The 21,943-nt window shown below is 33.0% G+C and overlaps 1 protein-coding gene across 10 annotated transcripts in view; it reads right to left on the bottom strand.

Annotated features, from left to right (window-relative positions):
• LOC127712406 (uncharacterized) overlaps nucleotides 1-21,943 on the bottom strand; it is a 113,716-nt gene that overhangs the window by 81,488 nt on the left and 10,285 nt on the right. For 8 of the 10 annotated variants that reach the window (XM_052218814.1, XM_052218816.1, XM_052218817.1 and 5 more), the window contains 5 exons: nucleotides 14,461-14,598; nucleotides 11,894-12,078; nucleotides 8,848-8,917; nucleotides 5,747-5,931; nucleotides 2,695-2,764 (listed from right to left, as the gene is read on the bottom strand). In XM_052218814.1, the coding sequence (XP_052074774.1) occupies nucleotides 2,695-2,764; nucleotides 5,747-5,931; nucleotides 8,848-8,917; nucleotides 11,894-12,078; nucleotides 14,461-14,598 (648 nt within the window). The remainder of the gene's footprint in view (nucleotides 1-2,694; nucleotides 2,765-5,746; nucleotides 5,932-8,847; nucleotides 8,918-11,893; nucleotides 12,079-14,460; nucleotides 14,599-21,943) is intronic. The other 2 variants (XM_052218823.1, XM_052218822.1) reach the window with 2 other exon arrangements.

Genomic DNA, 21,943 nt, shown 5'->3' with positions numbered 1-21,943 from the left:
TTTAACATACGGTTAAATGTTATTTCGTTTTGATAAATACTGCTTAATAAAGAACATGGATACATCATTTAAAAAGCGGGTTTTTAGAGCATTCACGCCACAAATAAAAACGCAACGGTATTTAGTAAATGTCTTGCAAGAATGTCCAATATCGAATTTTGTCGTTTGTTACAGGCAAAATGTCAGTTGCAACATCAGTAATTAAAATATTGGAGTTCAAGTATATAATATAGTGCTTTTTCGTAATTGTACTTTGAACGCTTTAAAACAATTATGTACTTTCTGATAGTTTACTTACTCAATAAAACCTCGTTTTTGAACAAATCTAATGTCTTGCAAGTTTGTCCACTCAACGATTTTCGTACGTTTTGAACGTTGTCGGTGTATAGGGACGCTATTATAATGTCTTTACAAAATCAAATCGAAAGGCTTTCATAATCCTTATTTAAACGTTTTTAAATGTATAAGAAATTAAAATGTTTATGCGATGATGTGTTTTTGTATTTCTTAGGTGCTTTTAAAAAAAAGTAGTGTTCAACCTCATCGGCAGTTCTAAGATTAGAGAACGAAACAAAATAAAATACTCTCATAAGTTATATGCAAATGATAGAAACAAAGATAATATTAATAATTGTTTCCTTAACCTATATGAATAAAATATCTTATTTTTTTTAATAAATAAGTAATATGATAATTTCAAAACTTAAAAATTCGTGGACCAGAATAGCAGAATACGTCATTTATGTCCACACGTTTCATACATGTGTAACAAGACAACTGTTGTACCTGAAGATTTTGATTTTGATATTATATAGTTCCCATAAATCTTATTTTTCAAAATTTGATTTACCAGTTATTAAAATTGGTGAAGTGTTGATTAATATTATTTGATCATGTTTATATAAATTTTTAAGTATGATTCTATTCACTTGTAACCAGATTTCCACTGCTTCATTTAAATCAAAATTGAGGGCCGCTTCCTTCTTATCGGTAATAAATGTAAATCTTTGTATTTTATTACATTTCATACCTTATTATCTTTCTCACACACTTAAAAGTATCAATCTTAGCCACAAACAACTATGCCATTGTAAAAAAGAAATAAAAAGAAAGAAATCCTCGATTATTGTTTGAAAACGTCAAATTATGTAGTTTCTGTTTGAGACGCAATACCGTGCATAACGTCATATACGTCCTTCAACAATGGGCAACACTCATTCCGCATGGCAAGCTATAAAACTAAGACCCGAATGTAAATCAACCCAAACGAAAAAACTAACGGGCTGATTTATGTACAAAACAATAAACGAAAAAACAAATACGATATACAGCAAAATAAACGGCAACCACTGAATTACAAGCTCCTGACTTGAGAAAGGCAAATACAGAATGTGGCGGAAATAAACCTGTGTGGTGTTGTATAATCCTATCATAAGCTTAGACAGCTTATTAACTTCTGATAAAATGTCTTCTTAATTCTCCATTTTATTCTTGCAACAATTTCAATATTCCGATAAACACGAAGCATGCGCATTTGAATCCGCAGCTTAATATATTTGTTAACTGTCCAAATTAATTAATTGAAATTGGTACATGTATAATTGAATTAACCCTGAGAAATCGATTGAATTCAAACTGTTCAACACCCATGCATTTGTCATGCGTGCTGATACTAATAACTGATTTATTATCTCTATTGTCATACTAATGTTTGTTTTGACTTCATTGATTCCACTGACTTGTTTTGGTAGAAAGTATCGAGTAGATATATTCACGGGTTAACATGGTTAATATAAAAATGAGGAGATGTGGCATGATTGACAATAAGACAACTTTCCACCAGAGACCAAATGACATAGAGGTTAACAGCTTAAGGTCACCCTTCGGCTTCGGACTTCAACAATGCGCAAAACCAATGCCGTATCCCGAAATGACAAATGTAGAACAATTCACACGAGAAAACTAACGACCTGATTTATGTACAAAATAATGAACGAAAAACAAAGATGATATACAGCAACCTATGATAACCACTGAATTACATGCTCCTGACTTTTGACAGGCACATACAGAATGTGGCGAGGTTAAACTACTTTGCTGGCGCAACCCTACCTTAACTTATGACAATGGTATAACAGTACAACATAAGAACAAGTCAATATTTGATTAATGAAATGATGTTTGTTTACCTACCAGAAGCAAATATATCATGCATATTCAGGACGATGACAAATCTACAATTACTGCAATCAGTAGATCCTCGAAAGTGAGTCGACCAGGATGAAGGACTAAAATTTCTATTGACACTGGAAAATGAGGGTAGTTTTGGGCTGGAACAAAATTGTTACCTTGCAATTGTCCATCTTCAAACCAATCAATAAGTTGTTGCAAAGATGGTACGCGTAGAAAGTGTTTGACTCTCACTATACACATGTCATCAGATTTAACGTCCTCATTCTGACTGGACATGGCTTTGTATTTATACAGCCCGCAATGTCAAACGAACGTCACACTTTAGCAATTGTGTTACTGACGGACAGGATTAATCTAATTGATGACTTTATATCTAAAACTTTGTCAATCCTTGTAGTAAATCATATTACACAATTAGCCGCAATTTTGAAATATTGAACGTTCGGTATGTTAATGGCAAGTACTTTATTACATGTACTACACATTTAGAATAATAAGTACCTTTGACTTCACTGTGTGTTTGATGTTGCGTCTTGTCTTGTTGCTTAGGGAATTCCTTCTTTTCTGATTTCTAAAAAAAAGTATTTGTTTTAATTACTTTCAACTATATCACTATATTAAACAGTGTACTTCATAATGAACATGAGTACAAAGTGTCAAGCGGATGTCATTGCAAACTACCTTTCACCGAGACGCTACGTATTAATATGGGTTGTTAGACACAGGTCATATTTTTTCAGAGAGAGTGGACTGCATCAGAGAGCAAGAAACACATAAGCTACTTATAAATGGAAGCAGATCAAATACTTTCTGAAGGATCTTATAGGTCAATCCGTTTTGATAAGCTCAGACAGCAGAACGGTGGTCCAGGACCTTTATAAACAAACGAGTACAAATAGAACCTTTAAGGCTGCTTCCATAATGTGAAAGAAAAATATCATGAGCAGAACAAAATTAAGCGCTTACAAAATTTCGAACTATTTTTTACATTTGTGTTGCCAACCCCTGATCTATTTGTTTGCCTCGACAGAATACATTCAAACAGAAATGTTTGATTATGAATTCAACTGTTTGTCGTAGATGTCTCAGAAATACATGCGGAGCAAACGTACCCATATGCTAATCCACTACTTTGCGTGATTCACAAAATATTGCAAAATATGAAGTAGCTTCAATGCCAGATTCAACTGGAATATACATTGTGGATAAAGACACCCCAGCACACTAAACAATTTCATAGTAGTTTCGGTCATACAATCGATCTTTTAAAGGCGAAAGCTTTTCGAAAGAACTTAGAGAAAACCTTTTAGTTTTCAGTCGTACTGAAAAAAAAGTATAACAAAATTACTGAACTCCAAGGCAAATTCAAAAAGGGGAAGTCCATAAAAACTGACATAATCAAACGCTGTCAATCACCGGAACATGTGAAAAACAACTGCCATATTCCTGATTTGGTACAGGCAGATCCCAGAAAGACAAACGTTCCAAATTAAAGTAATAATGTAGCTGGTGTTGTTCACTAGAGATTATTCCCAATGAACAATTTTTCACCTGTTGGCAGATTCTTTATTTCATTTGATTGGAAATTAATTGCAATAAGTGACAATTTCAGTGTAAAGATCTATTTTTGCCAATGTTTTACCTCGGTTTGATACTATTGAAGCAAGTAACACCTATATATTACAATACATATGAAATGGGTTTTTAACTCTAGACCACATACATCACAATTAGCACCTGCATGAGATTTGCAGTTGGTTTTAAACTGATTGCAAAAAGTGCAGTCTCTTGAAAACTTTGAGTTGAAAACGCAGTTGAAAAAAGCGTCGTTATAATTAAGAGGATACAGCTTACATCAAATGTGGTTTTTTCATGTATTTCGAAAAGTAACAGTATCCCGTTTTTTTATAGGAACTTGTCGTGTTGCTCGTGGTAAGTACGCTTCCACCCGGGTATGTCATAATTGATGAAAAGTGAACGGGATTGTGGTTAGAATAATTAGAAGACATATCGGTCATCTGTAAATTAAGACATAAGTAGTCTACCAATGTTCAAATCTCACGAATCCAATGAGAAGACAAATCAAGGTAACAAACAGAATCTAATAACACAAACGGTATATTTTTTTCTGCACCAGGTGCGCATGCCGACCAATAATGTCTTTTCAGTTTTCTTAGAGGCCAACATATGTGAAAATCCAAAGCTTATCAAAAAGATAAAGACCTATAAATAAAAAAGGACACAAAAGTATAGCCAAAGCCAGGCAAGGAATCAGAGCTTTGTATAAGGGAGATATATTGCTTAATTTAAAATAATTTCCAAAATTTTGTAACAGCAAATTTAAATAACACAAAATCAGTATTTTCATGCCAGTACCGAAGTACTGCCTACTGGGCTGGTGATACCCGCGTGGACTATCAGTCCACCAGCAGAGGCATCGACCCAGTGGTAGTAATAACATAAACGGTACCAATATTTCTGCATTAGATTGCCTTTCGACAATCACTGTCTCATCAGAGATGCTCGACGCCAAACCATTGAGATTCGAATTAACTCCAAAAGTAGCGAGACTCACGGCCATAGATAGGGTGAAAGTCAAATATCCGATACCTGAATGCAGAAATACCGAGTCACCTCATAAATTATACGACCAAAAGCAACACAATAGTACGGAGTCAAATAAGGGTAAACTGTAAAGTAAATAAAGAGATACACAACTTCAGCATCTGTAATCTATACCTCAAGACCATCTTGTATTATGTGTGAAGTAGACACTGCATTTTTGTCTATTAGGTCTTGGTCTTTTCCGATGAACTTTTTGCAAAACTGTTTTGCTCAAACATCGATGACGTTTTGAATTGCACCATACCGAGCGGTCTAAAATGCAGAAGTTTATAAATCACGTCCACGTAGAGCAAATGCTTTGGAACCTTTAACCGTATGCCTAAACTGTTGAGTACGAATGATTATAATCAAAATCAAAATATAAATAAATGAGATATTTATACTAAATATCAGGCAAGTTAACACCAGCACAGCGTCTTGAAATTTAAGTGGAGGTGTTTCGTACCCGCTTTTAAACTGATGCACATTCTGTCAAATGAGCAGCATCAGAAAAATACTTGTCTATAAGTGGTAAAAAACAATCCAAAATTATGATGCTGACCGGGAAGTATCAATATCTTTAAAAATGTAATTTGAGCTACAACCTTTTCAAGTTTTATTGAACAATCTACTTGTAATATAGGTCAATTTTGCTGCTATCTTGGTCGATTATATTTGGCACATATGATGTCAGCGGTTATTGTCATTTGAACCGAAAGAATAATTTATGAGTTGTCTCATTGGCAATCATACCACATCTTCTTTTTTATATATATGCTTGAAAAGACCATTCGTGATACATGTATTACAGTAAATCTCATATCCTTGTTTTGCTTTATAAGTATTTTCTTCGATAATGAATTTTCCGTTTTCCTTACTATGACATATTTTGATTAGATATATGTTAAACGAATCTTTTATTATTTTATCAATTAAATTAAAGTCTTACACTGCTTGTAAGCTCATCCTTTTCTTTTGTCTGGTTCCCTTGTGTAGATTTTGGCAACTGTGGTACCACAGAAGACTTATCAGGCAGTGGCGGTGTCGCAGTTCGATGATTCAAGCTTCTTGGAGCTGGTGGCATTCTAGAGTCGTCATCTTCCTTTATGTAGCTAGTTACATGCGAATTCTTTCCTGAAATTGTAATAAAAGAGGGGCGGCGAAATATTTCAGAGGGACATTCAAACTCATCAATCAAAAAATAAACTGACAACATTATGGCTAAAAAAGAAAAAAACAAACAAACAAATAGACACACAATAGTACACAAAACACAACATAGAAAACTAAAGACAAAGCAACACGAACCCCACCAAAAAAACTCGGTGATCTCAGGTGCTCCGGAAAGGTAAGCAGATCCTTCTCCACATGTGGCACCCTTCGTGTTGCTCATGTTAATACAAACCCGGTAAATAGTCTAATTCGGTAGGTCACATTCGTGAAAAGGGAACGGGATTGTAGTTACGACATTAGGAGCATATCCGCTATCATCTGTGAAACGGATATTCCATAACGGTCAACCGACTCGTGATGGCGTCCGTAAAATTTACGAAGTGATGATTTTAACTTCACCATTTGGAACTCTTGTTTTAATAGCTTCCTTGTGAACAGCAAACCTCTATCAAGGAAATCATGATAGGAAATACAAGCCCGGGAATATCGTATCAATTTGGAGATATATACTCCGTATGCAAACGCTGCGGGAATGTTGCTATATAGAAATTGAAACTTCACAATTGGGAAGCTAAAATCATCTCTTTTGTCGTAAAGTTTTGTTTTCAACCGACCCTCATAGTCAATTTCTAGATGTACGTCAAGATATGAGGCAGACTTAACTGTATCTGTTGTATCCTTTATCTCTAGTTTGATGGGATAGATGCGTTCAACATAGTCACCAACTTTTCGATTATTTAGTGAGAGAACATCATCTATATAGCGGAAAGTAAAGTTAAAAGATACTGCTAACTTCTTTTCTTTTTTCCTAAGAAGTTCCTGTATGAGTTAGTAATAAACATATCTAATTAAAACCAAAGCATCGCTCAGTTAAAAGTTATACATTTTGGGTATTGTTTTATTGCAAGCCCTTTCACACGTATATAATGTATTGTGAACGAGGGGAAAATGAAGTTAAACTTGTTGGATGCATAGTACGTACAAATAATATAACTTTTAATAACTTTCTTTTAAAAGAGTAACACTATGTATTTCTAGTCATGGAATCAGGATGAAAAAGATGTTAGAATTGATTGGAAAAAAAGTTTGTTTCTTTATCAAAAATAGCTTAAAGGTAAAATAACAAAAATACCAAACGTCAGCAAAAATTCAAAATGGAAAGTCCCTTATCAAATGGCAAAATCAAAATCAGTTTTTGGTGGGGTTCGTGTTTCTCAGTCTTTAATTTTCTATGTTGTGTTTTGTGTACTGTTGTTTGTTTGGCTTTTTTTATTCAAACCATGGCTTTGTCAGTTTATTTTCGACTGATGAGTTTTAATGTCCCTTTGGTAACTTTTGCCTCTCTTTTATAAGTATTTGTAACATTCTGAAGCATATGCAAATTTTGGAAACGTCTGGTGTTCACGTTTGACGCTAAGAAATCTGATCATAGCAAAATAACACAATGTCGGGACAAAACAAAACGAGTCACACCAAAAGGATATTACCAAAAATGGAATAAACCGAAAAGGTTAAAAATATACAAAGACAAATAGAAAGAGCACTTTAACACGTAATTAAGATGACAAACAACGTCCGAACCTAAAATCTATACTTCAAGACCATCGTGTATCATTTATGAAGTTGATACGAAATATTTATCGATAAGGTCTTGGTATCTTCTGATGAACTTGTTTTAAAAAAGGACGAGACGTTCGTTGACATAACCTGGTTCATCAACTTTCGGCTCAGACACTGGTGACATTTTGTAAAGTTTTGAGTAGCAGCTGCATGCTCTTGAATATCAAATGATTTGGGAAATACATCTCCAATATCCAGGTGAAGTTGGTATATTGCCGCTAAGGTGTCTAAAGTTCATAATTTAAAAATTAAAATCGTCTCGTTTGTCATAGATTATGGTACTGAGATAACCGCTTAAGTCAAATTTCAGGTATAAGTCTAAACATGAGGCAGAAGAAGCCGTGTCTGTTGTTTCTTTAATTTCTAGTTCTGGAGGATATAGAAAAAAAAATTGAAAGGAAATCATCAATATATCTGAATGTGAAATTAAACGATCTTGTTTCTTTGATCTTCTTGTATTTGACAAGTGTCTGAAGGAAATCCGACTCATATGAACATAAGAAGTAGTCGGCAAGGAGAGGAAAGTTCGTTCCCATAGGAGAGGAAAGCTCGTTCCCATAGGAATGCCGACAATTTGTTGAAAAAGTCTACCTCCAAATTAAACAAATATGTTGTTAATAAGAAACTCCAGTATACAGATCACTTGTTCCTCGGTGTAGCATATACAACCATTTTGTTCACTATTACCAAAACATGCCGTATGGTATCCCAAAGCAATAAATGTTTAGCGTATACTACCATTTTTGTATTGAAAAGCATTGTAGATTATTTTTTTAGACGATCTTTCAGTTTCACATGGAATAATGGTGGTATAAAAGCTGGAAAAATAAAAGGTTTTGATAGAATTTATTTCAGAGAAAATCGAGATTGAAAATTACCCAGAAGTTCTTTAGAGCTTTTTAGAATCCACATATGGTTATTACCACTACGCCAGTAAACATATTCTGAAGACCTTCTTTCATTGCGGACAGAACTTTTGTCAATCTCATGAACAATTTCTTTGTAGAAAATGCATATGAGCCGAACTCCGACAGTAAAACCTACGTTTTTCGTATAGGCCAAGCATTATATACAATACAGTTATCTTCTCAATTTATGGTTACAAATCTTTAAAAACAGTACTGTTATTCCTATTCTAATGTACATGCTGTATATGATGTAAACTGTTCAAAATTAAAAAAATTGAAATATTGAACGTTCGGTACATTAATTGCAAGTACTTTCTTACATGTACTACACATTTAGAATAAAACGTACCTTTGACTTCACTGTGTTTTTGTTGTTGCGTTGTGTCTTGTTGCTTAGGAAACTCCTTCTTTTCTAATTTCTAAAAAAGTATTTGTTTTAATTACTTTCAATTATATCACTATATTAAACAGTGTACTTCATAATGAACATGTGTACCAAGTGTCAAGTTGATGTTATTGCAAACTAACTTTCACCGAGATGCCACGTATTAATATGGGTTGTTAGGCACAGGTCCATTTTTCAGGGAGAGTGGACTGCATCAGCAAGAAACACATAAGCTACTTATAAATGGAAGCAGTAGTACGCGCGATCAAATAATTTCTGACGAATTTTATATGTCAATCAGTTTTGATAAGCTCAGATAGCAAAACGGTGGACTAGTAATTTAACAGAAAATAGAGGACCAATAGAACCTTTAAGGCTGCTTACATAATGTTGAAGAAAAACAGCATTGCAGATCAGTTTAGCAGAACAAAATTAAGCTTACAAAATGTTGAAACTTTTTTTAACATTTGTGGTGCCAACCTCTGAAAGATTTTTTTGCCTCGACAGAAAAACTTCAAACAAAAATGTTTGATTATGAATTCAAAATCCTCAAATGTTCGCCTTAGATGTCTCCCCCACTTTGCGTGATTCCCAAAGTATTGCAAAATATGAAGAAGCTTCAATGTCAGATTCACTTGGTATATGAATTGTGGATAAAGGCACAACAGCACATAAAACTACTTTATAGTAGTTCCGGTTATACAATCGATCTTTCCCAGGCATAAGCTTTTCGAAAGAACTTAGAGAAATACTCTTAGTTTTAAGGCATACTGAAAAAAAAAAATATAGAAAAAATACTGAACTCCAAGGCAAATTCAAAAAGGGGAAGTCCATAAAAACTGACATAATCAAACGCTATCAATCACCGGAACATGTGAAAAATAACAGCCATATTCCTGATTTGGAACAGGCAGATCCCACAGAGACAAACGTTCCAAATTAAAGTAATAATGTAGCTGGTGTTGTTCACTAGAGATTATTCCCAATGACCATTTTACACCTGTTGGCAGATTGTTTATCTCATTTGATTGAAAATGAATTGCAATAAATGACAATTCCAGGGTAAAGATCTATGTTGTTAAATTAATGTTTTACCTCGGATTGATGCTATTGAAGCAGGTAACACCCATATATCACAATACATATGAAAGGTGTTTTTAACTCTAGACCACATACGTCGAAATTATTACTTGAATGAGATTTGCAGTTGGTTTTAAGCTGATTGCAAAAAGTTCATGTTGAACCTTTTGAAAAATTTTAGTTGAAAACGCAGTGAAAAAAGCGTTGTTATAACCTCTTTTATTACTTTCGGGAACTTTTCCGTTTTACAGTTTCACAGAGTAAACCCTACCGTTAAGAGGATACAGCTTACATTTATCAAATGTGGTTTTCTCGTGAGTTTCGAAAGGTAACAGTATCCTGTTCTTTTATAAGAATTAGTCGTGTTGTTCGTGGTAAGTACGCTTCCACACGGTTATGATACATTTGATAAAAAGTGGACGGAATTGTGGTTAGAACAATTAGAACATATATCGGTCATCTGTAAATTAAGAAATGAGTAGTCTACTGATGTTCAAATCTCACGAATCCAATGAAAAGACAACAAGAGGGTCGAAGTCAAATACCCAATGGCTGGATGCATAAATACCGAGTCACGTCAAAAATTATACGACCAAAAGCTACACAATATTATAGATACAAATAAGGGTAAACTGTAAGGTAAATAAAGAGATACACAACTTCAGCACCTATTATCTATACTTCAAGACCATCTTGTATTATGTAGACACTACATATTTGTCTATTAGGTCTTGTAACTTTCCGATGAACCTTTTGTGAAAATGTTATGCTCAGACATCAAAGTTTGAATCGCAGCATAGCAATCAGTCTAAAGTGCAGACATTTATAAATCACGTTCAGTTAATTAGAACAAATCCTTTGGAACCTAACCGTATGCATTCATGAGACGCGCAGTTTATATTTCGTTTATGGTGTCATGGTGTGCTGTCGTAAATTCATGGGAGGTGTCCGTTGTTATTCTGCGGTTTACATGTTGTTATGTACTATTATATTATTTATTTATGTATTTCTCTTTGCTGAGTGTTCTTGCGTTTGTTTGTACTGTATTCCTGTCACGTAGTGTTGTCATTTTAGCGGTATTTTTAACATTGCTATAAACACGGGAGGTTTGGCTAACCATAAAACGCTGTTCAACCCACCATTTTTTCTTAAAATGTCCTGTACCAAGTCAGGAATATGGCAGTTGTTATCTACACTCCGTTTCTATGTATGTTGGAGTTTGCTTTTGTTGTAGTTCAGTGTTTCTGTTAATCCGTTGTTTTCCTCGTAAAGTTGATGTGTTTCCCTCGGTTTTAGTTTGTTACTGGGATTTGTTTTTGCTTTCTCGAATTATGACTATTGAACAGCGGTATACTACTGTTGCCTTTACTTATAGCTGTTGAGTACGAATAATCAAAATAAAAATGAAAAACATGTATTACTCAAAATATAAATTAATGAGATATTTATACTAAATATCAGGCAAGTTTTTAAACAGCATAGCATCGTAAAATTTAAGTGGAGATGTTTCGTACCCGCTTAAAACTGATTCACGTTCTGACAAATGAGCATCATTAGAAAAATACTTGTATATAAGTGATAAAGAGCAATCCAAAATTATGTTGCTGACTGGGAAGTATCAATATCTTTAAAAAATGTAATTTTTATTGATCAATCTACTTGTTATATAGGTCAATTTTGCTGCCATCTTGGTCGACTAAATTTGGCACATATGATGTCAGGGTCATGTCATTTGAACTGAAAGAATATTTTTTATATGCTTGAAGAGACCATTCTTGAAACATGTATTACAGTAAATCTCCTATGCTTGTTTTGCTTATAAGCATTTTTTTCGACAATGAATTTTCCGTTTTCCTTACTATTATATATTTTGATTAGATATATGTTAAACAAATCTTTTATTATTTTATCAATTAAATTAAAGTCCTACAACGCTTGTAAGCTCATCTTTTTCTTTTGTCTGATTTCCTTGTGTAGATTTTGGCAATTGTTGTACCACAGAAGACTTATCAGGCAGTGGCGGTGTCGCAGTTCGAGGATTCAAGCTTCTTGGAGCTGGAGGCATTCTAGAGTCGTCATCTTCCTTTAAGTAGCTAGGTACATGCGAATCCTTTTCTGAAATTGTAATAATTATATCGAATTAAAACTAAAACATCGCTCAGTTAACAATTATACATGTTGGTGATTATTTTATTATAATCCCTTTGTCACATATATAATTTATTGTGATTAAGGGGGATGAAGTTAAACTTGTTGGCTGCATAGCACATACAAATAAGATAGCCTTTAATAACTTTCTTTTAAAAGAGTAACACTATTTATTTCATGGAATCAGGATGAAAAAGATGTTAGAATTGATTGAAAAAAAACCAGTTTGTTTCTTTATCAAAAAAGGCTAAAAACTCACGCATCATTGTCAATATACTAGTAATAGAAATTGATGCGACTGTCGTACAAGTGAGAGGTTTAGCGCTATAAAACCAGGTTGAATCCACCATTTTCTACATTTGAAAATGCCTGTTTCAAGTCAGGAATATGACAGTTGTTGTCCATTCGTTTGATGTGTTTTATCATTTGATTTTGCCATTTGATAAGGGACTTTCCGTTTCGAATTTTCCTCGGAGTTCAGTATTTTTGTGATTTACTTTTTTGTATAATAACAAAAATACCGAACTTCAAGGAAAGTCCCTTATCAAATGGCAAAATTAAAAGCTCTATAACACATCAAAAGAATGGAAAACAACTGTCATATTCCTGAATAGGTACAGGCATTTTCTTATGTAGAAAATGGTGGATCAAACCTGGTTTTATAGCTTGCTAAACCTCTCACTTGTATGACAGTCGCATACAATGATCCCATGGTATACCGGTCTGTAAGTAAGGTAACTTCCAATTTTGTATTTCGGAATTTTTTAATATGAGATATTGAAGTAAAGAATAAACCAAAAAGTCACATTGTTTTCTTGAACATTTTTTTATCACAAGGAAGCTATTAAACTAAGAGTTCCAAACGGGGAAGTTGAAATCATCCCTTCGTAAATTTCACGGACGCCAGCACGAGTTTGTTGACTGCTATAAATTATCTGTTTCATAGATGACGTCGAATATGTTTCAATTATCGTAACTACAATCCCGTCCCCTTTTCCCCTAATGTGACCTACCAAATCAGACTTAATACCGGGTTTGTACTTACATGAGCAACACGACGGGTGCCACATGTCGAGCAGGATCTGCCTACCCTTTTGAAGCACCTGAGATCAACCCAAGTTTTTTCTATTTTAGCCATGGCGTTGTCAGTTTATTTTCGACTGATGAGTTTGAATGTCCCTTTGGAATATTTTGCCTCTCTATTATCAGTATTTGTATCATTCTGAAGCTTATGCAAAAATGGAAACGTCTGATGTTTACGTTTTACGCTACGAAAACTGACCATTGGACAATACACAGTGGCGGGATAAATAAATATCGAGCCACACCAAAAGGATATTACCAAAAATGGAATAAACAGTAAAGGTTAAAATATACAAAGGCAAATAGAATTAACACTATAACACGTAATTAAGATGATTAACAACGTCAGAACCTATAATTTATACTTCAAGACCATCCTGTATTATTTATGAAGTTGATATGAAAAATGTATCGACAAGGCCTTGGTATCTTCTGGTGAACTTGTTCAGAAGGACGACACGTTCGTTGACATAAACCTGGTTCATCAACTTTCTGCTCAGACACTGGTGGCGTTTTATAAAGTCTGAGTAGCAGCTGCAAGCTCTTGAATACCGAATGAGTTGGGAAATGTATATCTAATATCAAGGTGAAGTTGGTATATTGCTGCTAAGGTGGGAGAAGTTTATATTTCAAAATTAGAATCGTCTTGTTTGTCATAGATTATTATACTTAGATGACCGCTTACGTCAAATTCGAGGTATAAGTCTAAACATTAGGCAGAGGAAGCTGTGTCTGTTGTTTCTTTAATTTCTAGTTCTGGAGGATATAATGATGGAACCCAATCAGAAAAGTTTGGATTGTTAATTGAAAGAACATCATCAATATATCTGAATGTCAAATTAAATTATCTGGCTTCTTTGATCTTCTTGTTTTTGACAAGTATTTGAAGGAACTCCGACTCATATGAAAATAAGAAGAAGTAGGCAAGAAGAGGAAAGTTCGTTCTTATAGGAATGGCGACAATTTGTTGTAAAAGTCTACCTCCAAATTAAACAAATATGTTGTTCATAAGAAAAATATGAAACACCAGTTACTGATCACTTGTTCCTCGGTGTAGCATATATTACCATATTGCTCACTATCAACAAAACAAGCCGTGTGGTATCCGCAAAGAATTATATATATGCGACGGTAGTTTATCTATATGAAAAAAAAAAAGAGAAAGAAGCAGATGAAAAATATGGACTCCTGTTTTTTTCCACATGGTTGGCGTCAACTTTTTTTGACAAATGCTTTATAAAGAAGAGAAATGTACACATGATTTACCTGGATCTTTCACCCATTCAAGAAGAGTGTTTTTGAACAGACGAACATGTATCGATTTCTTTGCCATTCCAACCTTCTGCATGACGTCTTTAAATTTCAAATCGTCTGCTTCAGATAACTGCAGTACATCGCACTCACCTGAAACAAAGTTTATAATGCAATGGTCGATTAACCATGTTCCTGATCTTCAAGATAAATACATGTAATTGCTAAATGTATTTTATTTGTGGGTGTTGACATTTTTAATTACAACATGTTATAAAAACATGAACATTACAAATTTTACTATACCAATGCAGAGTAAACAATTAATATCGCTTCAGTTATGGTCGAGGTAAAAAAAAATTTGAAAATCCAAAACATTATACAAACGGTGAAAAGTTTGAAAAAACAAAATAATATATAACATAAATTACCCTGCTTTATAGACGGGTTTATCCACGTCTTATCTCAAAAACATGTGAGCTGCCATTAAGAGGTCACGTGGTACGTCGGCCATAATACTCGTGAATGATAACGCACGTGCAATCAATAATCTATATAGTCTATATAATTGTCGGTCATTTATAACGTTTTTGTTTCACATATTTCATGTACATATGACCATGCACGGCAAATAACGAAAAATATAGGAAAGGGGGTGGAAATTCTTGTGCTGTTAATGGATGTTCTAATAATCGTCGTAAATTAAATGATTGGAACGTATCATTTTGTGAATTACATGGACAAAATCACAAAGACTGTTCTTGTTTGGTTCCATTTAAACTACATGTTATGCCCGCTAATGAGACAAAACGATTACAGTGGATTAAAGCTTTAAATAGAAAAACACTTCCAAAGCAAGTATTCATATGCTCGGGTCACTTTCTAGACGGAGCTCCGACGAAACAAAATCCTTTCCCGAAATTAAATCCTGGGTATGAAAGCCAGACAACCCCGGTAGACGTAAATTGTCGAGACAAGAACCAGAAAGTAGAAAAAGGAAACGTTTACTGGAAGAAAGCAGTAGTACCAAGACGAGTGTTGACATTTATCAGACTGAACTGCTTCCAGAAGCTTTTTGTGATTTTAATGTGGTTAATCCACCTACGGCATCAGCTGGAACACAAAATATATGTCGATTCTGATTATATGATTTCACAGGATCACATGTATTCAAAACCCTGGTCGGACACACAGAATACCTTTACTCAAACGAATACGGCGTTGACTTAAAAGGGGGTTCAAGTCAAAATTGAAAGTAGCGTTATGTTCGCAAAAATAAGTATAGTAACGGACAGTGACTCTTTGTTATATACTGGTGTAAGTAAAGAAGTATTTTTTACGTTAGCAGAGGTTATGTCAGAAGTAAATACATTTAACTTTCAACTTGAAGTCGCCGACCAGTTACTACTAGTGTTGATGAAACTTAAACTAAACTTGCTGCTTGATGACTTAGTTCGTAGATTTGGAATTTCTAAAAATTTAGCTAGTAAAATGTTTAATGCTTGGATGGCAGACCTTGCAGAAAAACTTAAGGATTTAGTTGCATGGTTGCCGAGGGAAACAATACGAGCATGTTGTCCCGAATCTTTCCTAGAACATTACCCTCGCACCACTGTAATAATAGACTGTGCCGAAACATTTATACAACGACCTACGAACTTGAAAACTAGAAGTGAAACTTTCAGTAATTACAAGTCGCACAAAACCGCCAAATATATAGTTGGAATATCTCCACCGTGATGCACAAATCATGTTTATTTCCAAAGCTTTTGGCGGAAGAGCTAGTGACAAGTTTATCGTGGAAAAGAGTGGATTTTAAAACTATGTATTGCCGGGTGACGAAGTAATGGCAGATCGTGGATTTACAATTGAAGATTTTCTTTTTCATCGTCGTGTAAAATTAAACATTCCGATCCTGCATTTACAAAATGCAAACCCCAGCTTTCAAATGAAGATGTCACAACTACTAGACGTATTGAACATGTACGAATACATGTAGAGCGTGCTATTCGTAGACTGAAAGTATTTAAAGTTTTAAGTGGAACTGTACCAGTGTCGTCTTTAAAGAATTTTGATGACATCCTTATTGTTTGTTCCGCATTGGTAAATTTGATATCAGATTTAATACGGGATGTCAATGTAGATACGGATTGAATATAATTACATTGTAAATTGTGTTTTTCGTCCTTTATTTTTTTTATTACATTTTTATTCAACCTTCAGATTGTTTTATTTTAATTAATTGATTTCCTTAATTGATTTGAATGAAAGAATTCAGGAAGTGTGATATATGTCAATGAGACTGTAACCCAACAATAAAAGTTAGATTACATCATCAAAAACTCTTCAATGAACAGTGGACTAAATCTCCTGTCTTGGATGTCATTAAATGTGAGTGTGTATAAACTAGCTTGGAGACGATAATTCCTGGTCTTCTTAATATTGTTGTTATGAACAGTGAAAATTAAAAGATAATTGTATATTAAATCATATATATATTCTGGTAATCATAGACCTGCTCATTACTTTTTATTATTAAATTGTATCGAATTATAAGCATCTGGACTTATCAAAGTAGGAATTACGGATCTCCTAATGTGAACTCCTGGGGTAATACATGTTTATTACATAACAAGCAATTACGTTAACATGAGAAGGTAAACAAGTCAACACTGTTTGCCTTTCCAACTGTGATTATCCCTAGTAAATTACACACATGTCTATGAAGTCTTCTTGTCCAAACGTCAACATTGCATACAAATGTGTTATCTCATTAATATGAGATAATTATCAAATTTAATAATTCAGATCATTCATTTTGGTTGTATCAACAATAAGATATTATGTGTGTTCAGATAGCGTGCTTTCTCTAATGTTTACAATGTTTCACGACCTTAATGGCGACCGGACATCGATGACCTCGTGCGGACATGTGCAATACTAAGGGGATAAATAGAAAGACCCGTCTATAGAAGAATGGCCGCTCTACTTATTTACTCACCCAAATATAAATTGAATGATGCCTCCCTGTATGATTAAAAATGCATACGTTATTTACCGTGTGGTAGGTTGAAAAATAAAGTTTACAGACAAGGCAATGACAATAATTTTTCCAATGTGAAAATTTAATATTTGTGTGGCATTATTTCGGAAGCACATGCATATATAGTGTATATATTTCAAATTTGTATAAAATTGTCCACTAAAGATCAACATTAAATCATTTAATATAAGTAAAATATTTATACATGATGTGGATAAACACGGAGATAACTTACTGATATATATAACATAGTTTATGAGTTCTCCTCCATCCTTTACCCTTAATTGTTGCAATAATGAAAGAAAGAAAGACAGTTCGTGAAACGTGTTAACAAAGTAATTTCTTATTTCTACATTTCTCAATGTTTCTAGATAAATAAAATTTGGATATAAATCAAACATGTATATTCCATACTCTTAGAGGAAAGAAATATATATTTTAGGTGAGCTTTATAGTGAATGGATGTTTAGTTTTTTTTATTATTTATATTCTTTTAGCAAGTTGTATATGTTTAATTGAATCTAGAGATGTAATATGACACCTCACTTGTTGGAGTGATGTGAAATAAACATGAGACAAACTTGACCAGATCAGACATGGAACGCAAAACAATGCACAGTTTTGTGAGCATGTGCTATTTGTGTGGTCTCTTCCCTTTTGTCAAAATTATTGTTTTCCTTGTTTTATGAATAAATTTAATTCATAAACTGAAAAAATGGTGTTTAAATATTGAAATGAAGTTAAGAATATCATGCAAATAAATACAAAAACTTAGTTTGACTTAAATTCTATAGATAAAAAATTCAGATTTATCTCCCCTAGAACACAAATGTAAATCTGAATGAAGACAGGAAATATCTTAGCTTGATATTATTTGTTTTAAATGTGTTTCATTTTCTTTTGTTTTTGTTTATTTTATGTATATATTTATTATAAACATGGATTTCTTTTATTTGGCAGATATATCATGTATATGGTATATTTTTTGAACAAGTAGAAAATTATGAAAACAGTTCTGATGTCTCACATGAACTATTTGTTGCTTCGTGTTGTTTGTGTTTGCAAATATTTTACTTCACAGTATTATTGAAGAGGAATTACCATAATTGAAGGAAAATATTAAAACATTGTCCTACACTTTACACTGACTTCTTAATAAGAAAACACGGAGATTATATATTTTCATTATCTGGATTCAAAAGATTCAAACATTTATTGTCTCTAAGACATACGTTGTAGAACAAGATGAAGATCTAATTAAAAACAAAAGGAGCAATGTCTGTTTAATATATATGCTTCAAATAAGCAAGGAGTTGCTATTCTGTTTTGAAAATATCTTTGACTATAAAATGCGTAGTGTTGAAAAAAAAATACGTTGGTTGGCAATCTATTGGGATTTGATGCTAATGTTGAAAAAAAGTTATTTACATTTATCAATATTTATGGACCGAATGTTGATATTCCTTGCTTCTATTACAAATTAACAGAAATTATAGATTTCGTCAGAAATCAGTTTTGTATTATCTGTTGAAAATTTAATCTTATTCAAAATTTCAATCTTTACACCAAAAACTATAGAAATACAAACAATCCAAGATAGTAGAAAAAAGAGTAAAATAGAAAAATCCGCTGACCGAAAAGACTAGAAAAAAGGTTAGCATAAAGCAATAAAATGTGAACATAGAATTTTGAGACAGAACAATGTTAAAAGTCAGTATGTTAGGTCAAGAACCCAGTGCATTGAAAAAGAAGAGAGGCCAACTGATTTCCTTTGCCATTTAGACACATAAAAAATTTGGTTGATAAAACTATTTGAAAATGTGTTATAGATGAAAATACCGTAGTAGAGAATCATTAAGAAATGTTATAACAATCAAAAATATTTAATGAGAAACTTTACAAAAGACATGAGTTTCTTACAAAAAAGTAAATGTATCAAGGGAAATACCGTTTTTGACGTCTAAATTTAAAGATAATGAAAATAAATCCTTCTGATGTAACACTTCCTTTACTGAATTAAAACATGCATTAAAAGGATGAAAAATAATAAAAGTTCTGATGGTTTTACTGCAATAATTAGGTAAACACTGGAAACTTTTTCCTGAGGTTGATAAATTATGCATATCAAATATGGGGAATGTCTGTCACAACCCAGAGGGAGTTATCACATGTATTTCAAAAGAAGGCACGTCACAACAGGTCTTAAACAATTGGCGTCCAATTACACTTTTGAATTCAACATTAACATTGGCTTTTAGCTGTATAGCTGAGCGGATAAAGTCAGTACTAAACACAGTTATTGAATCTGATCAAAAAGGCTTTATTCCGGGGTGATTTATTGGGGAGAATCGTAGACTTGTTATGATATTTAAAACTTCACAGAAGAAAACAATATGCCTGGTATATGTTATTCATTGATTTTGACTCTTTATCATTGGCATTTTCTTTGAAACTCTTAAGTATCTTTAATTTGGAAGTTCCGTTATGAATTGGATAAAAAAAAACATTTTACAATGATATTTTAGCAGTCTGACAGATGATTCAGGGTTTATCCTGTCTTAATATGCAGACGACACATCACTGATTTTAGATGGATCGCTTTCCTCGCTAGATGCATCCCTCCTCATATTTCAATTATGTGCTGATATATCAGGACTGAAAATTAACTTAGACAAAACAAACGTTACATGGATAGGTAGAAAAAGACATAATCAAGACAAAATATGTGTAAAGTTGGGACTGCAGTGGGGTTCAAAATTATTGGATTGATTTAGATAGAATGTTGAACCTAAATTATGATCCTTAAAGAACAAAAAATAGAAAAGAACATACAAAAATTGTCAAAACAGCCACTTACCCAATTTGGTTAAATAACATTTTAAAGTCTCTTATGATATCAAAATTTAATCAGATGTTATTATCCCTCCCAGGTCCAGAGGGAACGTCAACTTAGTAGCAACATGTATTCATTCATTTTGGATAATAAAATGACAAGATAAAGCGTGATTTTCTATGACTAGAATACTACAGAGGGGGCCTAAAAATTATTAATTTGAGCAATTTTATACAAGGGTTAAAACTGACTTGGGTTATAAAATTATTTAAGCCAAATTCTAAGTGAACAAAACTATTAACTTCTACACAAAGTATACATTTTACAGACATATCTTATTTTGGAACACTTAAAATATAAAAAAAAAATCATTTAAAGTCTGGAAAAAAATTGTCAAAACTCAGATTTCATATCATTTGAGGAAGTCATTTGGGCATCTTTATTGAATAATGAGCAAATTATTAATTGATAATGTCAGTGTTTACTATGATAATTCGGCAGACCATGTGGTATCGAATGTAAATGACCTGTTCAATGAACATTGAAATGTATTAACCTATGAAAATTTGAAGGAATGTATAATTTCAAACCAATTTTCTCTTCGCTTTATGGAGCTTATACTAGCACTAAAAGAGGGTTGCAACCCATTGATTTCAACACTGAAAATGAGAAAAAAAGCAACAAGCTTTGTGCTTTTTAATATTGATAGTTACCTCAAGTCAGAAAAGAGTTCATATACTATTTCAAAACTATAGATTTTGCAGCAGAAATAAATGGGATGGTATTCTAAATGAGTTGTTGGAAATTGGGCAAAAATACACTTTTTTTGGTTACCAAGTTTCGAAAAATACTGTCATCGGTATAGATTTATTCTTTATATTGAAGATACAAACGCCCTACTCTTTAAAATGAAACTTGTAAACTGTAATATATATACATTTTGCAAGGAGGAGACAGAATCTATAGAACATTTACTTTGGAGTTGTCATATGTAGCCGACAGTCGGCAGAGTCTGAATTCTCGGATTTGATATCGTACATTTTTGGCCTTTTCAACATTTTAAATTGAATTTTATGAAAAGTAAAGTCATTTTACTGACAAAGTACTTTATTTAGAGATCTACATGTAAGATGCAAGATGTAAAACTTCATACCAAATGACTTAAAAAATTACTAGAATACAACTTGTACTGAACCCCTGGGTTAAAGTTACTGATTAGATATTGATGGCATAACTTCATATGCATATGTGTGTATATTTTATGTAAATATGTATATTTGAATGTACATGTATGGGTATATGTAGGTGTATTTATGTTCATGCACTATCATTACTTTTGTTAATATAATTTAGTGAAAATGGTATTATTATACATAATACGTAAATTTGATACTGTTATACATTGTTATGCTAATTTATTTCACTTGCTTGATTATTGTGCCACAGGATAAATATATGTAAATACTTGTAACTGCATGAAGGAAAAAATATATATATAAACAAGCATTCTGAGAGTATTGCATGGCAATACATAGTCCCCTACCGGGTAAAAATTTGTTTTACTGGAACAACATGCTAACTTGTTCTATAACTTGTCATGGTGTAAACAAAAAGTAAATATC

Source organism: Mytilus californianus, unplaced genomic scaffold (genome assembly GCF_021869535.1).
Source record: "Mytilus californianus isolate M0D057914Y unplaced genomic scaffold, xbMytCali1.0.p SCAF_8, whole genome shotgun sequence".
Taxonomy (NCBI): Eukaryota; Metazoa; Mollusca; class Bivalvia; order Mytilida; family Mytilidae; genus Mytilus; species Mytilus californianus.
The sequence above is the reverse complement of the archived record's forward strand: the minus strand, read 5'-3'. Positions and strand labels throughout refer to the sequence as shown.